Source organism: Gobio gobio (assembly GCF_949357685.1).
Source record: "Gobio gobio genome assembly, chromosome: 16".
Taxonomy (NCBI): Eukaryota; Metazoa; Chordata; class Actinopteri; order Cypriniformes; family Gobionidae; genus Gobio; species Gobio gobio.
This window is the reverse complement of record NC_137109.1, coordinates 11,747,958-11,770,058: the sequence shown is the minus strand read 5'-3', so window position 1 is coordinate 11,770,058 and position 22,101 is coordinate 11,747,958. Positions and strand designations below refer to the sequence as shown.

Genomic DNA, 22,101 nt, shown 5'->3' with positions numbered 1-22,101 from the left:
CGGCCTTTGTGTGTCCCATGGGTTTCTGGGAATTTAATCGGATGCCGCAGGGGATAACAAATGCCCCAAGTACTTTTCAGCGGCTCATGGAGCGTTGCATGGGGAGTTTGAACCGGAGTGAGGTTCTGGTCTTCATCGATGACCTGATTGTGTTTTCAGAAACCCTTGAGGAGCACGAGCGCCGTCTACTAGAAGTGCTTAACCGATTGAAAGAGTATGGCTTAAAACTTTCTCCTAACAAGTGTAAATTCTTTCAGACGTCTGTGCGGTATCTGGGGCATGTTGTGTCTCAACAGGGTGTGAGTACTGATCCAAGCAAAATAGAAGCTGTAAAAACCTGGCCGAGACCACAAAATCTTAAAGAGTTGAAATCGTTTTTAGGATTCGCCGGGTATTATCGGAGATTTGTTCAGGATTTTTCCAAAATTGTTAGACCTTTGAACGATCTCACAGCAGGGTATCCAATTGTTAGGAAGAGAACTAAGTGCAAGGAAGTAAATCGGCCCTACTTCAACCCAAAAGAGCCATTTATGGACAGATGGACCACAGAATGTCAAAGAGCGTTTGAAACCATTGTCGACAAACTGACAACTGCTCCAATTCTGGGCTATGCTGATCCCAAGCTGCCTTACTTGTTGCATACCGATGCTAGCACTACCGGGCTCGGTGCTGCTTTGTATCAAGAGCAGGAAGGACAGTTAAGGGTCATTGCGTATGCCAGTCGGGGTTTGACTCGCAGTGAGGCTAAGTATCCAGCTCATAAGCTGGAGTTTTTAGCACTTAAGTGGGCGATTACCGTTAAGTTTAGTGACTATTTGTATGGGAGTGAATTCACAGTAGTAACCGATAGTAATCCCTTAACATATGTCCTAACTTCAGCGAAACTCGATGCTACAAGCTATCGGTGGTTGTCCAGTCTGTCCACTTTCAATTTTAAAATCCAGTATCGAGCAGGTACCCAGAATCAGGATGCAGACGGGTTGTCTCGACGTCCAAACGATCAGCTTAGGGATGATTTGGAGACCCAGAAGGAACTAGAGCGCATTAAGCAGTTCACATTAAACCATTTGGGTGAGGCCGAACAGCAGGTTATGTTTCCTGAAGTGGTGAAAGCAATATGTGAGCGAAACCAGATTTACCAACCTTCTACTGTAGCCTTGGTTGAGTCCTTAGTTGTGACTGTAGATGCATTACCCCAAGCATTTATGGATGAGTGTGACCATGGCCTACCTGCCATTCCGAGATTGTCTGAGGATGATTTGATGCATAGACAGAGGGAAGATGTTGAAATAAGGGAGGTCATTGAATGTCTAGAGTCTAACAAAAGACCACCTAGTGGGAAAGGGAAGTCAGGAGACATGGGTTTGTGGCTTAAGGAATGGAATAAGTTTGAAATGAGAAATGGGCTGTTGTATCGGAAGCGTCTGGATCAAGGAAAAGTACACAGACAGCTAGCGTTGCCTAAAAATCTGAGAGAGATGGTACTTACATGTTTGCACAATGATATGGGCCACCTAGGTGTGGAGAGGACCCTTGATCTTCTTCGTTCCCGGTTTTATTGGCCACGAATGGCCAGTGCCGTGGAAAGAAAGATAAGAACTTGCGAGCGTTGTGTTAGAAGAAAGTCCCCTGTGCAGAAGGCTGCTCCATTGGTAAACATACAGACCAGCAGGCCGTTAGAGTTAGTCTGTATGGACTTCCTATCAGTAGAGCCCGACAGCAGCAACACAAAAGACATTTTGGTCATCACTGATCACTTTACAAAGTACGCTATCGCCATTCCCACTCGAAATCAAAAAGCTCAGACAGTTGCTAAGTGCCTCTGGGACCATTTTTTAGTGCATTATGGTTTCCCAGAGAAGCTACACAGCGATCAAGGGCCAGATTTTGAGTCTCATACAATCCGGGAATTGTGTAAAATTGCTGGCATTCGTAAAGTAAGAACAACGCCGTACCACCCTAGGGGAAACCCAGTAGAGCGGTTTAATAGAACTCTGTTGCAGATGCTGGGTACCCTAGAAAACAAACAGAAAGCTCATTGGAAAGAGTATGTCAAACCGCTGGTTCACGCGTACAATTGCACCAGAAACGACGTTACGGGCTACTCACCTTATGAGCTCATGTTTGGAAGGAAACCTCGGTTGCCGCTGGACATTGCTTTTGGCATCCTGAATGATGAACCTTGTCAATCTCACTCAAAGTATGTAACCTCTCTAAAGAGTAGGCTAGAAGAGAGCTACAAATTGGCCTTAGAAAATAGCATGAAAGTAGCAGAACGGAATAAAAAGAGGTTTGACAGAAATGTAGTGGTTTCCAGTTTGGAAGTGGGTGATAGGGTTTTGGTTAGGAATGTCCGGTTGAGAGGCAAACAGAAACTGGCAGACAAATGGGAATCAGATGTGTACATTGTGTTAAAGAAAGCACAAGATGTTCCTGTGTATACCGTTTGTCCTGAAGGGAAGGAGGGTCCTGTCCGTACTCTGCACCGAGACCTGCTCTTACCTTGTGGGTTCTTACCTGGTGTGGAGGCAGACGAGGCCATCTTACCCAGGGTCCGTCAAAGATATCGAGCAAGGTCCCAGTTGGGTATGGAAAATGCTGATGAAGCAGGAAATTCAAACGATGATGAAAATTCTGAGAGTGAGTCTCTTTACTGTTTTGTACCCAGAGAATCAGTGGAAGTGGTTACTCGTTACATCCCACCTGAGAGTTCTTCTCATTTGAGTAGTCTCCCAGTCCCAGACTCAGTAGAGGTTGAAGTAGCAGGTACCAGCCAGACAAATGGTGATTCCCTGAAAGAAAAACAGCTTGAGGTTAGTGAGGTAAACACACAAGTGTGCGAAGTGAATAAAAGCTTACCTGTAAATGATGGAGTGGAACCCAAGAATGTGGAAGGTGATCCTGGAGAATGTAGAGCAGATGACACTGTAATAGTGTCTGGGGAGGAGGATTGTAATAACTGTGAGTTAGTGAATGAGTCTTCTCAATCATTAGAAAATGTAGTGCAGAATCCAGTTGAAGAACTGAGGGTTGTTCAGGATGAGGATAATTATCCTATTCCTGAGATGGTTACTGAAGATTTTTCAAGTGAAGGGATGCCAGAGGAAGAAAACTCACAGTCTGAGGGTGTTAGACGTTCCACAAGGCAAATCAAACCACCAAAGAAATTTCACTATCCTAATTTAGGGAATCCTTTAATTTCAGTGGTTCAGTCCTTATTACAAGGACTAAGTACTGCCTTTGCTCAGTCCGAAGAGAACTCAGAATTGTTCTGGGATAAATGTGTCATGGTACCAGGTGACCCCTTGTCAGTATTGACAACACAGCCATATGCATGCTAGAGGACTAGCATAAGATCAAAGGGGGAGGGTGTAACCCAGGTTACCAAAAATACTTGATAGAATTAAATAAATGAATCAGTACATTTTTCCTTTTCAATTTATAATTTATTTTCATGAGTATTAGGACATCCAATTAAATTATTTTGTGTTTGTAAGAACCGACCAATGAGGATCGAGGATGTTGTCTAGCGCATTTTTTTGTTTTCCGGATTTCGCACGCGGCTAGAGCTCTCTCTCTCATCGGCTGATCAGAAGAGCAGACGTGATTCGAGTCTCTCCAAAGAAAAAGTAACACATTTGACAAATCAAACAGAAATATGTGATTTTAATCGAAGTTATACATGTCCAGAGACTATTTAGACTGTGAAGAAGCGAAGTTCATGTGAAAAAGAAGTTTGAGATTTATAATGCGTGACGCAGCTACTGAGAAGAAGCCTCGTAATGCATAGTGCATTGAAAAAGACGTTTTATGAGGAAACAGAGTTCATTTATTTCTGAGAGCTGGATGAGCAGAAAAAGTCAAGTTGTAAGAAATCTACAGACCTAAAAGAGATTGAGCGTTCAAGTTCATCGTGTTTTGGTCAAGTTTTTTTTTTTCCTCTGTTCTGTTTTTTTCTTGTCTATTTCTCTGGATTTGAGTGAATCTTTATCCTGTCGAGTGCACTGCTGAGTTGCTGCAACATGATCGATGCTTAATGGAGTGGAGTTCTGGATTCCTGGATTTCGTTCTTACTCCCGTGTTCGCGGAGGGAGTGGGACTGGCGAGCCACACGGACCTAACAGCGAGCGTGATTTTGTGATACCGATCTTGTCATTGCCGATTTGGACGGTAGGATTGAACTAACAGCACTTGCACCTGATTCATTGTTCTTCCAAAAGGATTCAATCGCAGAGGATCGACTGAGAAATGCACACAATTGTCGTTCATTCCATATTCCCAAAGTTGTGAATCATTTGAGAGACTGAGCTACTGAACAACACTTTGAAAACCGGTTTAAATTTCTGTGAAGGGAATTAAATGTGAATTTATTGTTTTGATTGATCAATGTAATTTTTTATTTATTTATTTTTCTTTCTTTTATTTCTCCTTTTTTTCATTAATTTGAAGCCAGAAATAGACACATTTAAAAAAAGGGATTTAAATTTCAAATTTTATTTTTCTCATTTTTCAATATTTCAAGTTTAATTCATAAGGTGAATTCCTCAATAACTGGGTTAAATTGATTAATTCAGAAAAGAAAAGAAAAAAAACTGAAAGAGACTAGTGAAACCTAGAAGAAAAAAAACAAATGAGAAGTTAATTTGATTGGTTTATAGAAATTATTATTTTTTTTTATTTTATTTTTTATTACACTTTTTGAGTCCTTTGAGCTCCTTTGAGTCTTGAATCCTGTAAGGGAAATAAGAGAGAACAGAGTTTAGGATCACAGAGAATTTTTGGGTTTTAAAGAAATTGTTGTAGTTTTATTTGTTTGGGAAATATACATTGTATTTTATTTCACTTTCTTTGTTTTTTTTGTTTTGTTTTATTATACTTGTATTTCCTTTCTTTCTTTTTTTTTCCCCCTCCATGTCATACATTCCAATTATCACATTTAAATTTTGAAATTTGGAAAGAAATACATCGAGTTAAACCTTACCTGTTTGATGAGTGGTTCATTATTGTGACATCCTTATTCTCTGTAGACGAATCTAGCCCTTCTGATCTAACTGGTCCATACGCAGACTTTGTGTCTGTACTAAATTGAGTGGAGTGTTACACGACAGTTTATCATCCTGCTGTTATTTGCATGACTGTAAACTAACTTTCACGAGAAAATGTGAAAGGAAATAAAGGATAGTTAGAGGAAATATTCAGCCACTTGACCTGACGAGCATTTTATTTTGTAAAGTTTTTCTCTGTTTCATTCTCCTGTGTTGTGTTTTTTCACTCATCAAGATAAAGTGAACTTTACTTCATGTGTGAAATGCTTATGTTTGGTGCCCTTAATAAAGATACTAAAGTGTGAAACAAAATAGTTCTCCTTATTTGGTGAGTGAGATGTGGCTGTGTTAGGCTGAATATATACGTAAACACCAGCAAATTAAAGTAAAGTGAATTTAAATTTTAAAGTGCCCCAATAATGCTATTTGAAGGTTTCCAACAACAGGTCTGCATGCATCAAAGGTCAAAATAAAATTTCATTTTCTCATAAAATACATTGCACATCACCACAGTGTTCAATGATTGTCAAACGACTCAATGGATGAATCAGTCTCTCTAAATCCCTCCTTTCCATGAGCCTACTCTGCTCTGCCCAGTCTGTTGTGATTGGTCTACCGTGTACAGTGCATCCGGAAAGTATTCACATCGATTTTTTCCATATTTTGTTGTTATAGCCTTATTCTAAAATGGAATAAATTCATTCTTTTTTTTATCCTCAATTCTACAAACAATACCCCATAATGACAATGTGACAGACGTTTGTTTGAAATCTTTGCAAATTTATTAAAAATAAAAATGGCAAAAAATCACATGTACATAAGTATTCACAGCCTTTGCTCAATACTTTGTTGAAGCACCTTTGACACCAATTACAGCCTCAGATCTTTTTGAGTATGATGCTATCTACTTGGCACACCTATTTTTGGGCAGTTTCTCCCATTCTTCTTTGTAGGACCTCTCAAGCTCCATCAGGTTGAATGGGGAGTGTCTGTGCACATTCATTTTCAGATCTCCAGAGATGTTCAATCGGGTTCAAGTCTGGGCTCTGGCTGGGCCACTCAAGGACATTCACAGAGTTGTCCCGTAGCCACTCCTTTGTTATCTTGGCTGTGTTCTTAGGGTCGTTGTCCTGTTACTATACTATACAATATATATTTTTCACTATAATATTTTTACATAAAATATTAAGTCTTTATTTTTTTATTAAATGCTTATGAGTTACTTTATTATTCATTACCCTTTCCAAGTAAGTTCAGTGCCACACAAGTAAAGAGCTATAGTTAACTTTAAAGGGATAGTTCACCCAAAAATGAAAATTCTGTCATCATTTACTCACCCTCAAGTTGTTCCAAACCTGTATGTGTTTCTTTGTTCTGCTGAACACAAAAGAAGATATTTAGAAGAATGTTTGTAACCAAGCAGAGAGAGCAACCATTGACTACCATAGTAGGGAAAAAAATACTATGGTAGTCAATGGTTGCTTGGATCTGCTTTGTTACAAACATTCATCTAAATATCTTCTTTTGTGTTCAGCAGAACAAAGAAACTCATACAGGTTTGGAACAATTTGAGGGTGAGTAAATAATGACAGAATTTTCATTTTTGGGTGAACTATCCCTTTAAGCTTGTTGGCTCGTCTTTGGAGTAGGCTAGTGGAGTAATGGAGAATGAGGGTACATGGGGCAAATCAGACAGCGGTAAGTTCATTAATTCAGAGCGCGACTCTCACAGTGCCTTGGTAGTACTGTAATAATTTCACTTCTGGGCCCAAACAAGGTACGCCAATTATGTAGTGATTTTACTTTCGTCCATCCAAGGACGTTAAGTAAGGTAGTGATTGGTACTCACGTCACCGCGGACATTGGGATTTTTGGATCACACGTCACTTAAGGTGTGGTTATGAGTACATCAGATGACCACCTTCCCCCTCTCTTAGTTTGGGACACTAGTCAAGGTATTTTACCTTGGCTCTATGAGAACACTCCAAACAGGAGGCTGTTCAATCATTTTAGATTGAATGTAAAGTGGGGAGAGTTGGTCAGCTGATTTATCTGAAAGATTGGTGAGATTTCTAACTTTTCTGTATCATCAGCACAAGTAAGACACAATTGTTATAAAATAGATTTTATTAACAAAAGATAAACAAGAATAACTAACACAACTACTATGTGAATACAATGAATGATAAAGGAATAAAGTGCATAAGATACATAAAATACATGTGATTAAGTTGAGTGTGGCTATGGAAGAGTTGCGTTATCTTATGGAAAGATAAACTGTTGTTTCTCTGAAACTAAGGTGAAGAACCTTATTATGCATCAAACAAATAACGAAAGATTATTTGTTATTAACTAACATCAGTGAAATTACCTCTAATGTAAATTAGAAAATCATATACTGATAATATACAACAATGCCAAGGTTTCTGGAAAGAGGTTTGGTTAAGTGATATTTACGTTCCACGTGGTTGAGTAAGCAGACCGATGGAGGTGACTTCATCCACTGGTTGTGCTGGGTGACAATGCAGTGGGAAAGGAGCTGGAATCTGTTTCAACAGTCTTGAACACGAAGATCTGTGGAATGCTGATCTCCTGGAGCACCAAAGGGTCCTAAAATCTGGAACACGCAGATTAGGCCCTGAAGTAGGTGCAGAAGGTCCTTAATCTGGAACCTCGAAGTGAAGGTTTTGCTCTCCTGAGTTTAACCTTGTGCAAATGTCTCTGTGTGTCTTCTGACTCGGTGGGTCAGACACTCAGGACTTGGTCAATCCGCTTTGGTCTCTCTGGCATGGGGACTCTGGACGTGCTGTAGTTGTCTCGCTGGACTAAAACTTTGAACGTAGTGGTTGTTAATGTCTCTTTCCTCACAGGCTGGAGGCTCAGAACATGGTCGTATCTGTTGCTGCCTCACAAGCTGTAGACTCAGATCCTTGGATCTTTTGTTGTCTCTCTGGATTAACCAGAGGCTCAGAACTTGGTTGCTCTGTTACAGTCTCATCTTCGCGGGACAGACTCAGAACTTGGTGAACTGTTTGTCTCTCTCAAGGAGAAACTCAGAACTTGGTGAACTGTTTGTCTCTCTCAAGGAGAAACTCAGAACAAGGTGTGTCTGTTGAAAGGGTACCTCTATCCTTTTCTGAATAGGAGGAGATTGCAATTTGGCGCTTCTCCATTCCAGTGTTGCGATTGGCTGCTGGCATCAGGGGGGGGTTCACCGTGTGGCCCACCCTCCTTTCTCCTGTGGAACTCATTTGCATACTGTACACAGTTATTAGACTTTAAAGTGCCTTTAAAGTTTACCAATGCATTTCTCACTTTCCAAACCACCATCAGAATACCCTTGGCAATATTCTAAACAAATAGAAACCAAACATGATGGAAAAAGATTGAAATGTCATACGTTCATTCATTTGTTCATTAACAGCTGATTCTGAGTAAGATGGTGCATTACAAATAGCTGTCACTGGGAATACTTATTTCTCTGAATAAGTATGAAATGGATGTGTGTACTTTACATCATTCTTAAGTTTTCCAAACATAGTTATGAATGGATTTGTATGTGGTCTTTCTTTCACCCACTATTGCTAAGGTCCTGAGGAATTTTTGTGGCAGTCATAGACCAGGACACTAGGGATTAGGGTGAAGGGCAGAAACTGCATGTGGACCAATGAGATGTCTTGTCCTTCCTGGGCTTGGTATAAGAGTTCTTCTTATTGCCCTCTACGAGGTGTCAGGCTGTTGTCATAGATCTTTATCTGATGGCGTTGGACAGTTTGTCACCGGACAGCAGTGTCAGTCTACCAAGATCCAATCAAAATGTAGCAAACCTTTGTCCACTGTTATGGGCAGAGAGGGGCCCGGCCATAAACTGGGCCCTGGAATGTGCTGTCCACTACAGTACACTACACAGTCTGGTTGAGAGTGAGAGCGATTCAAAAGCATAAGGAGTCGTTTCTCGCTTGCTCTCGAAACGCTCTCGCAGGACTTTGCTGTCATACGCCGATCGGTCTGTGCAGCGCTGGTGCATCGAACAAGCATATTCTCCAGCGCGTACATCGGCTGTACACTTGTTATTGTGGTGCATTGTGGGATTGAACGAGTGCACTCAAAAACGTCCACTATTGTTTCGGACACCACTACAAATGGATGTTCACTCAAATAGTGCCCTATTTAAGGGTATAGGGGGCGATTTCGAACACAGCCGTAGAAACATCTCAAGGATGATCAGTGGAAACAGGATGCACCTGAGCTCAATTTTGAGTGTCATTACAAAGGCTGTGAATTATGTACATGTGATTTTTTTTCACGTTTTTTATTTTGAATACATTTGCAAAGTGTTTGAGGGGGTTCATGTTTTCCCTGGTGTCTGCATACGCAATAAGTGGACGGGCAATATACTAATGTTTTTGTCTTGACGTCACAAGGAAACAGCTTGGGATTCGTTCAAAAAAAAATTTTTTTATTGACTACGAGTCGACTCTTACTTTTGAGAGACAATAACTTTATATACGGTGCACTTTCAGATTTAAAACTTTGCAGGATGTTTTCATTCACTAGAACTATGTTACACACTACATGAAAGATCCATTTTCAAAAATCCATAATAGGGGCTCTTTAAAGCATGGGCCATACAGATGCGATTATTTGTTTCACTGAATCATTTGCATGTCATGCACACTGATTCATTCATTTTTTTTGCACTTTTAGCTGCAAGAATTTCACTGGAAATCTATTATTAAAATGAGTACTAATTTTCTACTTCTTTTTCTGAAACCTAAAAATGTGTTTGTATGTCTATAACTTATATCACACAAAAATAAAATTTCTGTCATCATTGACTCACCCTCATGGGTCATTCCATGTTTTTTGGACCCCATTGACTCATTGTAAGTATGAAAACAGTTGATACATTCGAAATATCTCTTTTGTGTTCATCAGAAGAAAAATTATATTATTTTGCTGAATATCTTACTTAAATACTCTTGAAACTGAAGAATAACTCATAGTACCCAAGTATGTTTACATGGCAAAATCACACTTTTATTATTCCTCATAATTTCCTTATACTCCCAAATTTTACTTTCACTTTAAACAGCCAATGAAATTCATTTCAGAGTAAAATATAACAGGACATTGTTGAATTCATCCTTACATCTCAACAGTGTTGGACCTAAAGCAGTTTTTCAATTCAAAACCTGAATGACTTCCTTTTTCAGTGAAGATCATTTGAAAAACGCTTTTAGTGTTTTTTTAGACCCCATTGACTTTTATTGTATACACAAAAACTTCATCAAAAAAAGCAGAATTATTTTGTATTATTTCCATTACAATATCTTACGTCAATACTCTTTAAACTGAACAGTACTCGATTATGTTTACACATTTCAGTGTAAAGTATTATTGGACATTATTGAATTCTAGTAAGGCGTTTTTAGTTTTTTTATAACCATGGCTATAGACAAACTTGATTGAAGTGTGAATACTTTTGACACACATTTTGACACTTCAACTTAAAAATATAGTGTTTTGACACATTTCTGTCAGATGAGGTTCAATAGTGAAAACATTGTGAAACCAGTCAAACATTAACAGTTCAAACGTGTGATCTTGAAGGACATGAGATGAACGTTACTGGCATCAGGTCTTTATTGGCTCTTTAATTGACATGAATCATCTGACTTGGCAGCAAAAACAGTCCCTTTGAACAGGCCACACCCATCCGATGACATTCGTACGAAACGCTTCTTCTCGACCTCTGGCTTGTCTGTCAATGATTGAGCGCGTCGAGTACGTGGTCACCGTTTCAGCTTCTGTTTTTATCAATAAGCTGTGTTTGTTTCCTTGTGTTATCGCAACGTATGATCCACACAGATCATTGTGATCGGTAAACACTCACACGGTTTCCGCCCTCTCAAAGTACAGCTTGATTTACAGTTTAAATGTCATTGTATGATTGAGTTAAATCTGATCAAACCGATCCAGAACATGCCGAGGTCACATTTAAAAAGAAATTAGAAATGATACTTTGTAAAAAAAAATAAAAAAATTTAGGAGCATTGTTTTTTTTTTTTGTCCAGTTAAGCAAATATCTGCCCCAAATTCTCTTCCAAATAAAATTTAAAAAATCCAAACAAATATTTAATTTAAATTGTGACGTGTTTATACACCATTATAGTATTTAATTAATTTATTCTGACCTATAAAAATCATAAAAAATGACTAGTACAGTAATGATAATTATCATTGTGAATAATGGCAATTACAAAAGAAACTAAAGTAATACTGTAAATTACAGTAATGAGACTTTGGAGGAAAATGTACTTAATTGTCATGAAAATAATTTCAAAATGGTGTAAATGGTCCAAAAATATATTTTTGTGAGATTCACATCCTTTACAGAACTGAGCAGTTTTACATTCTCCTCAAATATTAGCTTTTTTATTAAAAATTGTACACTTTTTTAAAAATGAATAAGTACACAGAGGCACCAGTTGTCTCCTTTTTTTAAAGTCAGTTTTCCATGATCTAAAAGGTGTAAAATATTTTACATAGCAAAGCAAAGCAAAGCAGTAGTGATGCACGCGCTGCAAATCATAATCAGTAGTTAGTGAGGTCATCAAAAGCAGTACGCAAAACAATTTAGAAAGCATTATGACGTGTGTCTTCAGTCGGTCAGCATACTCTGAGATCATAATTTTTTACAAAAAATTGAAATACTGTGCGCTTTATTCACAATAAAACGTGCTTGCGTGTCATTTGTGTAGTGCAATATGAACGTTCCATTCAGTGTCGCTGAAACTGTGTAAACATGTACTGTTTATCCTTCTGTTTGAAAGGGTTCTCAGTATTCCTCTTTAATGGTGGTCGATATATTGTCTGTCATCAAACCGTTGTTGGTGCTGGTGACCATGGCGGCGCTGCCGTGGCCGGGCATGATGGGCGGTGTGGACGTAGAGCTCTGCTGAGCCTGCTGCAGTCGCTTCTTGTTCATTTTCCTTTCTTTGGCTCGTCTGTTTTGAAACCAGATCTTCACCTGTGAATCAGAGAGTCAAAGTGATTTACTTGATTCACCTGGAGAAAGAACAACCGATGAGCCTTTAGCTGTAGTGGACACATCCCATCTAGTCATGCATAACATATACATATTCAAGTGTGTGTGCGTGCGTGCGTGTGTGTTGTGTGTGTGCGTGTTTTTGTGATTTATGAGGACACAAATTTGTATAATGACACAGGTATTACACTGGTATTTACGACATAAACATGAAATATGAGGACATTTCATATGTCCTCATATTTAAAATAGCTTTAAAAACATACTAAACAATGTTTTATTAAAAATGTAAAAATGCAGAATGTTTCCTGTGGGTATGGGTTGGTTTAGCGGTAGGGGTAGTGTAGGGGGATAGAATGTACAGTTTGTACAGTATAAAAACCATTACGACTATGGAATGTCCTCACTTAGATAGTAAGTGTGTGTGTGTGTGTGTGTGTGTGTGTGTGTGTGTGTGTGTGTGTGTGTGTGTGTGTGTGTGTGTGTGTGTGTGTGTGTGTGTGTGTGTGTGTGTGTGTGTGTGTGTGTGTGTGTGTGTGTGTGTGTGTGTGTGTGTGTGTGCGTGCATGTGTGCGTGCGTGCATCTGTGTGAGTGTGTGTGTGAGTGTGTATGGATTTTATTTAATTTTTTATTCTCTTTAGAGCTAATTCTTAGTATATAAGCATTTTTTATTTACATCATGAAATGAAATACTGTAAAGACAAACATATGATGTTTATATATACTTCGAATTAAATTACAGGAACTACCTAATTTGACTTAAATTAGCTATTTTCGCAATGATTTTTGGTATCACTTTAGTGTGAGGTGACGTAGTAGTTACACCTTTCTACATGTACTTACTATAGTAATAGTATAGTAAATTATGCACAATTACAAGTATATAGTAACTCTACAGTAAGTACATGGGTCATTCTATAATTGCAGGTCCATTTCCTGCTTTTTCCAATGGTTATATTTTTTATTATTTCAGTAATTTGCTACTCATTGTCATGGATCACAAGTTGTTATATATAATATTTTCTGTTAATATTGCTGAAAATCATCACTTCTTGTTGTCCGATTAGTCAGTGTATTCCATCATGTATTATTGTGAAATCAAAATGTATTTTGGTAATATTTCATTTATTTTATTTATAAAAGTCCTAAATTGTCATTTACCTAATTCTACAACAGTAAATTGTTTAAAACAAATTACTTTTATCATATAACAATGTATGTCCATAAATCTTGCGTCAATTCTGTTACCGTACCATACTTTGCCTTTAAATTGGTGGAATTATCTCTCACAACTATGTAAGATACAGGAAGTCATGTCACTTTCCCCTCACTGATAAGATCTGAAGCCCTGAATAGTGTGTGTGCTCTCTCAGAGAAAATATTTTATCTAAAAAGTTCTGACGTAAAACATCAAAATTGTTACCACAAAATCAAAAGGAAAACCGAATGTACCACTGATCACACAGTGGGTTGTTTAAAAGTATTTTAGTGATTGCAAGTGGAGTTTTTGGCTAAGAAGTTTAAACTTGTCAATCCTGTTACCGTCAAACTCTGTTACCGGTGTTATTTATACGCATTGCCAAATTTGTCTGTAAAAGAGTTGATGAATAATACTATAAAGAAATTACTTTCGTTAAAAGTAAAAAGTAACTTGTGTTTGGCAAGCACTGAATTATTACAACTGAATATGTTTTCAATAAGATACTGGAAAACAATTGTGTTAGTGAACTTTTTGAAATGCCAAATGTGTCTCCGATTATAGAATCACTCACATGTAGTAAATTAATATTACTTACAAAGTATTTGAGTAGTACTACATCAAGTTTTTAAACAACTAGTTGCAGATGTCTTTAAAACAAATATTGTTTTGATTTTAGGGTGAAAAAATGGATGTTCATGCTTTTTCTGATGTTCACTCTTACAATTTCTACATAATTGATTAAAGGGTTAGTTCACCCAAAAATGAAAATTCTGTCATTAATTACTCACCCTCACGTCGTTCGAGACCCGTAAGACCTCCGTTCATATTCGGAACACAAATGAAGATATTTTTGTTGAAAGCTGATGGCTGAGAAAGGCTTCAGATAGGCCTCCATTGGCATTCAGTACACTTATACTCCCAAGACGGATAAAAGGCACTCAAAACATCGTTACAAAGTCCATCTCACCACAGTGACTCTACAATAATCTTACGATGCGACGACAATAGTTTTTGTGCGCAAAAAAAATCAAAATAACACCTTTTTCCAACTTGTTACTGCCTTCCGTGTGTGCCTCCACGACGCATGCGCGAGAATATTACGCAGATCCGGCGTTCGGACAGATGACCCAGAAGTGATTTGTTTACAATCAGAGGAAGACGCGCGTATCTCAGCTGTTGGTTTCTACATTGATCGTGCTTTAGGTCTCGGCGTAGTGCTCAAAATGGGGCTTAAGTGTGCATTTCATGGATTCCCAAACCCCGGCGCTACGTCATATTCTCGCACATGCGTCGTGGAGGCACACGCGGAAGGCAATAACAAGCTGGATAAAGGTGTTATTTTGATTTTTTTTGCGCACAAAAACTATTGTCGTCGCATCGTAAGATTATTGTAGAGTCACTGTGGTGAGATGGACTTTGTAACGACATTTTAAGTGCCTTTTATCGGTCTTGGGAGTATAAGTGTACTGAATGCCAATGGAGGCCTATCTGAAGCCTTTCAGAGCCATCAGCTTTCAACTAAAATATCTTCATTTGTGTTCCGAATATGAACGGAGGTCTTACGGGTCTCGAACGACATAAGGGTGAGTAATTAATGACAGAATTTTCATTTTTGGGTGAACTAACCCTTTAACGTCATTTAATAAAGGAGTTAGATATGTGTCCATTCAAAGTTGCGAATTTAACTTGTGTGCAAAATCGGAATATCGCATAAATTCGTGAATGAAGCAGTGTCTCCATCCCATGTGTTCAAGAGAACAAAATCGTCACTTCCTGGGAAATTGGCGCAGAATATCTGTAATAAAAATGGAAGTTGCTGCAGTCAGGGAAGCCACCGTGGCTCTTTTTTCCCAATAAATGCTGTCATGTTATCTTGCGTTCTGATGTTGGTGTTTAGGAACGCAATTGTGTGAGACGCTTCAGGGAGGGAATTAAACCAAATCATGATGACAGATTTTGGCTCAGGCGTTACAGAACGACCAAACCAACATTTAAGATGAAACTGATCCACTAGTTAGTCCAGTTATCCAATCACATCCACTGTTGAGGCAAAGCCTTGTTGCTTTTTTTTTTGTTGCTCACTGAGGGATTTATTCAGTAAATGTATTTCAATCGTAGTTTATGCGTGTCTTTTTATAGGATAAAAAATGTATCCACCACAATGCGTAAGCTTTTTAGAATCTTAAAAATGTATGTGCATCTTGGCATTACCACATACAAATAGGTGGATGTAAATATTGCTACTGACTATCAACTTCCTCTTTTCTAAGAAATGCAGTATGTTTAGTTTGGGTGTTTTTCCTGTGCACCTATACATATCACCATCATCATGTGGTTTTCTAACCCTGTACAACAACATCACGCCCTTTCACATGAAACTAATAATTATCCATAGGTATACATAATAAAGGCTAGATGTCTCGTGCGCTCTGCTGGCCAAAGGAGGTCGACGTCCGCACCTGGTGGCCATCTTGTCACAGGCAGCTCGCTCACTCGTAAAATTGTTTTCATGGTGCTTCACTTTTTAAATAACCATAACTTGCTACATTTTCAACCGATTTTCAAACTGTTTGGTTTGTTATAAACATCAGAGATGTATTTATGACACTGCATACTTATGAAAAATTATTCATAATTTGTTCAAGCATCCATGATTATAGCCACGTTAATAACGTTTGTAAGAAACCAAACCATTTGTAAATCCGTCAAGATTTCAGTGAGATAAGAGTATTTGTGTTCATGCAGATCACTCGCCTTACATCAGGTACCACAGAGCCCTGCCTGTGACAAGATGGCCGCCGGTGATGACGTTAGAGACTCCGCCGTAAGACATCTAGCCTTTATTATGTATATCTATGGACGAATCTCACAGGATCATTTAACTTCCTCTTTCTGAGCGTTAATGACCTACCTGGCGTTCTGATAGGCTCAGGGCTCCGGCGAGCTCCGCCTTCCTTCTGATGGTGATGTATCGGCTGAAATGAAATTCCTTCTCCAGCTCCAGGCGCTGGACGTCACTGTACACCACTCTGTATTTGTCCTTCGTCCGCGTCTTCCCTCCTGCTAGCACAACAGGGATATTATTCTTTTTAATATTCATTTTTAGTTGTTTTGGTTGCTTAATTAAAAAAAAAAAATTATAATAATTTTATAGAGATTATTATTATGTGTCAGATTCCATTTAATGGAATTAATATATGTGACCGTGGACCACAAAACTAGTCATAAGTGTCACAGGTATATTTGTGGCAATAGCCAACAATACATTGTATGGGTCAAAATTATAGATTTTTCTTTTATGCCAAAAATCATTAGGATATTAAGTAAAGATCATGTCCCAAGAAGATCTTTTGTAACTTTCCCTTCGTAAATATATTTTAAAAAAAATATTAGTAGTAGTAATATGCATTGCTAAGGACTTCATTTGGACAACTTTAAAGGCAATTTTTCTCAATATTTAGATTGTTTTGCACCCTCCGATTCCAGATTTTCAAATAGTTTTATCTCAGGCAAATACTCTCCTATCCTAACAAACCATACATCAATGGAAAAAGCATATTCATTCAAATATGTTAATTTGTCTACAAATCTCCAGAAAGACAAAAACTTCTGTTTTTTATTATGCACAAAGAGCAATATCAGGGGATTTTCAGCTTATTTAAAAGCTTTAAAAAACATTTTTATCTACACTCATAGACAAAAAGGTTCTGTGGGGTTCTATATACAACCCTAGTTCCCTTTCAGTCGGTCACATTCGACGTACGTCGGAACTGACCGACGAATTGGGATCTGTCTTCAGAGACCAGTCTACTTCGAGTGTATTAGAAACGAGCCAATTGTATTGGCATGCGGTCCACGCACCGCCCCGCACCGCGGGTATAAACACGGAAGTGGAGTACCGCATATTGCTTTTAACTTCGGAGCCGAACGGTTTGCTGTATCAAGCTGTTTCTGCGAAGAGTGTTTAAACGAGTCTCGAGGAGGATCGCTCTCTTACCTGGGTGCTGGTGTGACGGCGCGAGTCAGCGAGCGGCCGCTGCAACATACACTTGTTCCTGTGTTGGTTGGCTGGGCGTTTCCGTTCTTGAGTGCTCACATGCAGGCTTGCAATCGGACTGCTGTGAGCCGCGGTCATCTCCCTGAGCGCTTCAGCACTTCTAAAAGAGCATTTCCTTCTAAAAAGAGCAACACGGTTTGACCCTGCGTCTTTTTCAAGATGTCATTCAAACCGTGTGTTTCTGGATGCGGTTGTTTCCTGGCCTCATTTGACGGCCACGATCTCTCTCGCATATAAACATGTGAGATTGCGTTCGTGGGTGATCCGCGTTCTCCCAGGAGAACGTGGTCACGTCGGCGCGTTGTTCGGGCTCGAGCGTTCAGCGCGCCGTGTGCCGTCTGGCGCCGGCTGACAGCGGGGGTTGCCACGGCAACCCAGCGCGTCACTCGGTCCTCTGGTGCGCGGTCGAGACTGTGATACCTCAAACGGGGTTGAGTCCCATTGCTTATTCCCCGATCTAGTTCCTTTTCTGGTGCACCGGAAAAGGTCTACTTTGGCTAATAAGTCTTGGTGGCCTGAGGATTATAGTGGGGCTTCCCCGCCGGGTACATTCCCCGTGGGCCCCCACTCCTCTATCGCATCACAAGCATGCTGAGACTTTGTTCGTGGGTGGTTCATGTTCCCTTATGAGAACATGACCACGTCGGCGCTTTGTTAAAAGTGCCTCTTAATGGAGGCTTGAGTGTTCAGCGCGCCGTGTGCCGTCAAGTCGGACGGCCACGCTCATTGTCTCACATGCCTGCTGGTAGCTTACGGATGGGATTGCTGGTCCTTTTTTGAAAAAAGGGGGGACCTAGCGTTTCATTTGGGGCTCTGGCGGAGGACAGATGTCAATTGCTGCATCGGAGAGAGGGCTGTTATGCGCTGGAAATGATGATGCTGAGTTTCCCACTATAATAGTGTGCTCATGCTGAATCAGATTCAGAGTTGACAGCCATGCTTTCTGGGGTGGCTGCCCGGATGTGCATTGGAAAAACTTAGCAGTGTGGAACTATTTGGTGCCAAAATATGGAACGCCAAAAGGGCCATAATGTTTAAGTTTTTTCCCTCTCTCACTGCCCTCTGTCCTGCATGCACGAGGGTAGTCCCGACCCAGGGGTTATGCAGGACCTGCGTGTTGTGATGGACCTCGCCCTCCGGGTGACGGAAGTCACTGCACGCTCCCTGGGTCAGGCGATGTCCACACTAGTGGTCCAGAAAGCTGGGGCTAACCTGGCAGATATGCGTGAGCCCGACAAAGTTCGGTTCCTCAACGCCCCTGTCTGTCAGGTTGGCCTCTTCGGCGACGTCATCGAGAACTGTGCCCAGCAGTTCTTGGTGGCCCAGAAGCAGGTGGAGGTAAAAAAAAAAAAAAAAAAAAAAAAAAAAAAATTCCGCATACCAGCTGCTGCCTCCACCCAGTCGTTGTCCGCAGCACCTCCATCTGCTTGTCGCCGAGGGTGTCTCCCTGCGTCCGCCTCCGCCCCTGCTAAGCCAAGCAGCAGCCTCCACCCAGGCAGCAGGTGGCTGGGCACAAGGGAGGCGCCCAACCCGTCCAGGGTCCCGCAAAGTCCGCTGGCAAGCACAAGGGCAAGCGGCCCTGAAACGGGCAGCCCAGCAAGAGGGGAACTGCTCAGGGAGTCGGTGTCCGCACCCCTCCCTCCCCCGGAGGAGGACCGGGGGGAGAATATATTTTTCGGTTTCGGTCCTGCCGCTGGCTCTCCGGAGTCCAGCGGTACCCACGTTCTCAGAGCAGTTTCCTTTGTCCCTGGGCCCAGAGAGGCTCAAGCCGGCTGTGTGCGACGCCCCCGGGCCTTGCCACTCCTGGCTTCCCCTCTCTTCTTCGCCAGGGGGTGGTGTGAGGCTAGAGGACGCCCCCGGGCCTTCTCTCCCACACACTGCCCCACCCTGGAACGATCAGACCCACTCCGGGTCGCCTCCGGGCCGTCCGGGTTGGGTCTGAGCGTTCCACCTCGCTGCCCCACCCCGGGTACGTCTGTGGTGCCATTGGTCCCGCTTGCACGGCTTCTGGGGGCCTGGCTAAGAGAGCCCCCAGACCGTCTCGCTGGCTCATCCATACTATCAGACTCGGCTACGCGACTCAGTTCGCGTACCGGCCTCCCAAGCACAAGGGCATCCTCTTCACCTCCGTGCGGAGCAGTGATGCCCATGTCTTGCGGTCAGAGATCGATATCCTACTGGCGAAGGACGCGGTCGAGCCGGTTCCTCCAGCCGATATGAAGTCGGGGTTCTACAGCCCCTACTTCATTGTACCCAAGAAAGGCGGTGGGTTACGGCCAATCTTGGACCTGCGTGTTCTGAAACGGGCCCTGCACAAGCTTCTGTTCAGAATGCTAACGCAGAAATGCATTTTCGAATGCATCCGTCCCCAAGATTGGTTTGCAGCGATCAACCTGAAGGACGCGTACTTTCATGTCTCTATTCTCCCTCGACACAGACCGTTCTTATGCTTTGCGTTCGAGGGGAAGGCATATCAGTACAAAGTCTTGCCCTTCGGGCTGTCCCTGTCGTCCCGCGTCTTTACGAAAGTCGTGGAGGCAGCCATTGTTCCACTCCGAGAACGCGGCGTTCGCATTCTCAACTCTCGACGACTGGCTTATACTCGCCCAGTCTCGGGAGCAGTTGTGCGAACACAGGGACCTGGTGCTCCATCACCTCAGCCTGTTGGGCCTTCGGGTCAACCGAGAGAAGAGCAAACTCTGTCCCACGCAGAGGATCTCTTATCTCGGCATGGAGCTGGATTCGGTTAATCGGACTGCGCGCCTCACACAGGAACGAGTCCAGTCAGTGTTGAACTGCTTGAATACATTCAAGAGCAGGACGGCGGTCCCACTGAAATTCTTTCAGAGGCTCCTGGGGCATATGGCATCGGCAGCCGCGGTAACGCCGCTCGGATTGCTTCATATGAGACCGCTTCAGCGCTGGCTACACGACCGAGTCCCGAGGTGGGCGTGGCAGAGCGGCCAGTATCGGGTCCCAGTTACCCCGTACTGTCGCCAAACCTTCAACCCTTGGTCCGACCCCTCGTTCTTACGGGCCGGAGTGCCCTTAAGACAGGTGTCCAGGCATGTTGTGGTATTCACAGATGCCTCAGCCACGGGTTGGGGGGCCACGTACAACGGGCATGCAGTCTCGGGTCTGTGGACGGGGCCCCAGCTGCATTGGCATATCAATTGCCTGGAGTTAATGGCAGTACGTCTTGCGCTAAGTTGCTTCAAGAAGCTGCTTCAGCACAAACACGTACTGGTCCGCACGGACAGCACTCCGGCCGTTGCGTACATCAACCGTCAGGGTGGTCTGCGCTCCCGTCGCATGCTCCAACTCGCCCCCCACCTCCTCCTGTGGAGTCAGAAGCATCTGAGGTCGCTTCGTGCCATTCACATCCCAGGTGTGCTGAACCAGACAGCCGACAAGCTCTCTCGTCAGTGTCCACTTCCGGGAGAGTGGCGACTCCACCCCCGGAGCGTCCAGCTGATATGGGACCTTTTCGGAGCCGCACAGGTAGACCTGTTTGCCACTCCGGACTCGTCCCATTGCCAGTGGTACTATTCCCTGAACGGGGGTACCCTCGGCACAGATGCACTGGCGCACAGCTGGCCCCGGGACCTACGCAAATATGCGTTTCCCCCAGTGAGCCTTCTAGCACAGACTCTGTGCAAGGTCAGGGAGGACGAGGAGCAGGTCTTGCTAGTTGCGCCCTACTGGCCCAACCGGACCTGGTTCCCCGAACTTACACTCCTCGCGACAGCCCCACCCTGGCCGATTCCCCTGAGGAAGGACCTTCTTTCTCAGGGAGGGGGCACTCTATGGCACCTGCGTCCAGACCTCTGGAAACTCCATGTCTGGTCCCTGGACGGGACGCGGAGGTTCTAGGTGGCCTGCCACAGGCAGTGGTAGACACCATCACTTCAGCTAGAGCCCCCTCTACGAGGCGCCTCTATGCCCTGAAGTGGAACCTGTTCGTTGAGTGGTGTTCTTCTCACCAGAAGACCCCCGGAAGTGTTTGATTAATGTTGTGCTTTCTTTCCTACAAGATGGGTTGGAGCGAAGGCTGTCTCCCTCCACCCTGAAAGTGTACGTCGCAGCAATAGCGGCGTATCACGATGTAGTTGAAGGTAAAACCTTAGGGAAGCACGACTTAATCGTCAGGTTCCTCAGAGGTGCGAGGAGACTAAATCCTCCTCGTTCTATCTCGCTACCCTCTTGGGACTTAGCCCTGGTGCTCAGAGCACTTCAGGGCCCTCCTTTTGAGCCTTTGTAGTCCGTTGAGTTAAAAATCCTGTCTATGAAGACGGTTCTCCTGACTGCATTGGCCTCAATCAAGAGGGTGGGGGACCTGCATGCGTTTCGGTCTACGAATCGTGCCTAGAATTCGGGCCCGGTAACTCTCACGTCATCCTGAGACCCCGGCCCGGATACGTGCCCAAGGTTCCTACCACTCCCTTTCGGGACCAGGTGGTGAACCTGCAAGCGCTGCCCTCGGAGGAGGCAGACCCAGCCCTGGCTTTGTTATGTCCCGTCCACGCTCTTCGCGCTTACGTTGACCGGACACAAAGCTTTAGGACCTCAGAGCAGCTCTTCGTCTGTTATGGAGGCAGCAGAAGGGAAAGGCTGTCTCCAAGCAGAGGTTAGCCCACTGGATAGTGGATGCTATCGTCTTTAGCGTACCAATCGCAAGACGTGCCTTGCCCGTTCGGGTTGCGAGCGCACTCCACAAGGAGTGTTGCCACCTCCTGGGCGCTGGCT

The 22,101-nt window shown here is 42.6% G+C and overlaps 2 protein-coding genes across 4 annotated transcripts in view; one reads left to right on the top strand and one right to left on the bottom strand.

Annotated features, from left to right (window-relative positions):
- Positions 1–22,101, top strand: part of LOC307140174 (uncharacterized protein) — a 66,188-nt gene that overhangs the window by 28,176 nt on the left and 15,911 nt on the right. The gene's annotated exons all lie outside the window — the stretch shown is intronic.
- cdx1a (caudal type homeobox 1a) overlaps positions 11,887–22,101 on the bottom strand; it is a gene marked incomplete at its 3' end in the record, with an annotated part of 28,936 nt that continues 18,721 nt past the window's right edge. Inside the window, exons 2-3 of the mRNA XM_079839459.1 lie at positions 16,210–16,358; positions 11,887–12,078 (exon numbers count right to left, since the gene is read on the bottom strand). Of these exons, the coding sequence (XP_079695585.1) occupies positions 11,887–12,078; positions 16,210–16,358 (341 nt within the window). The remainder of the gene's footprint in view (positions 12,079–16,209; positions 16,359–22,101) is intronic.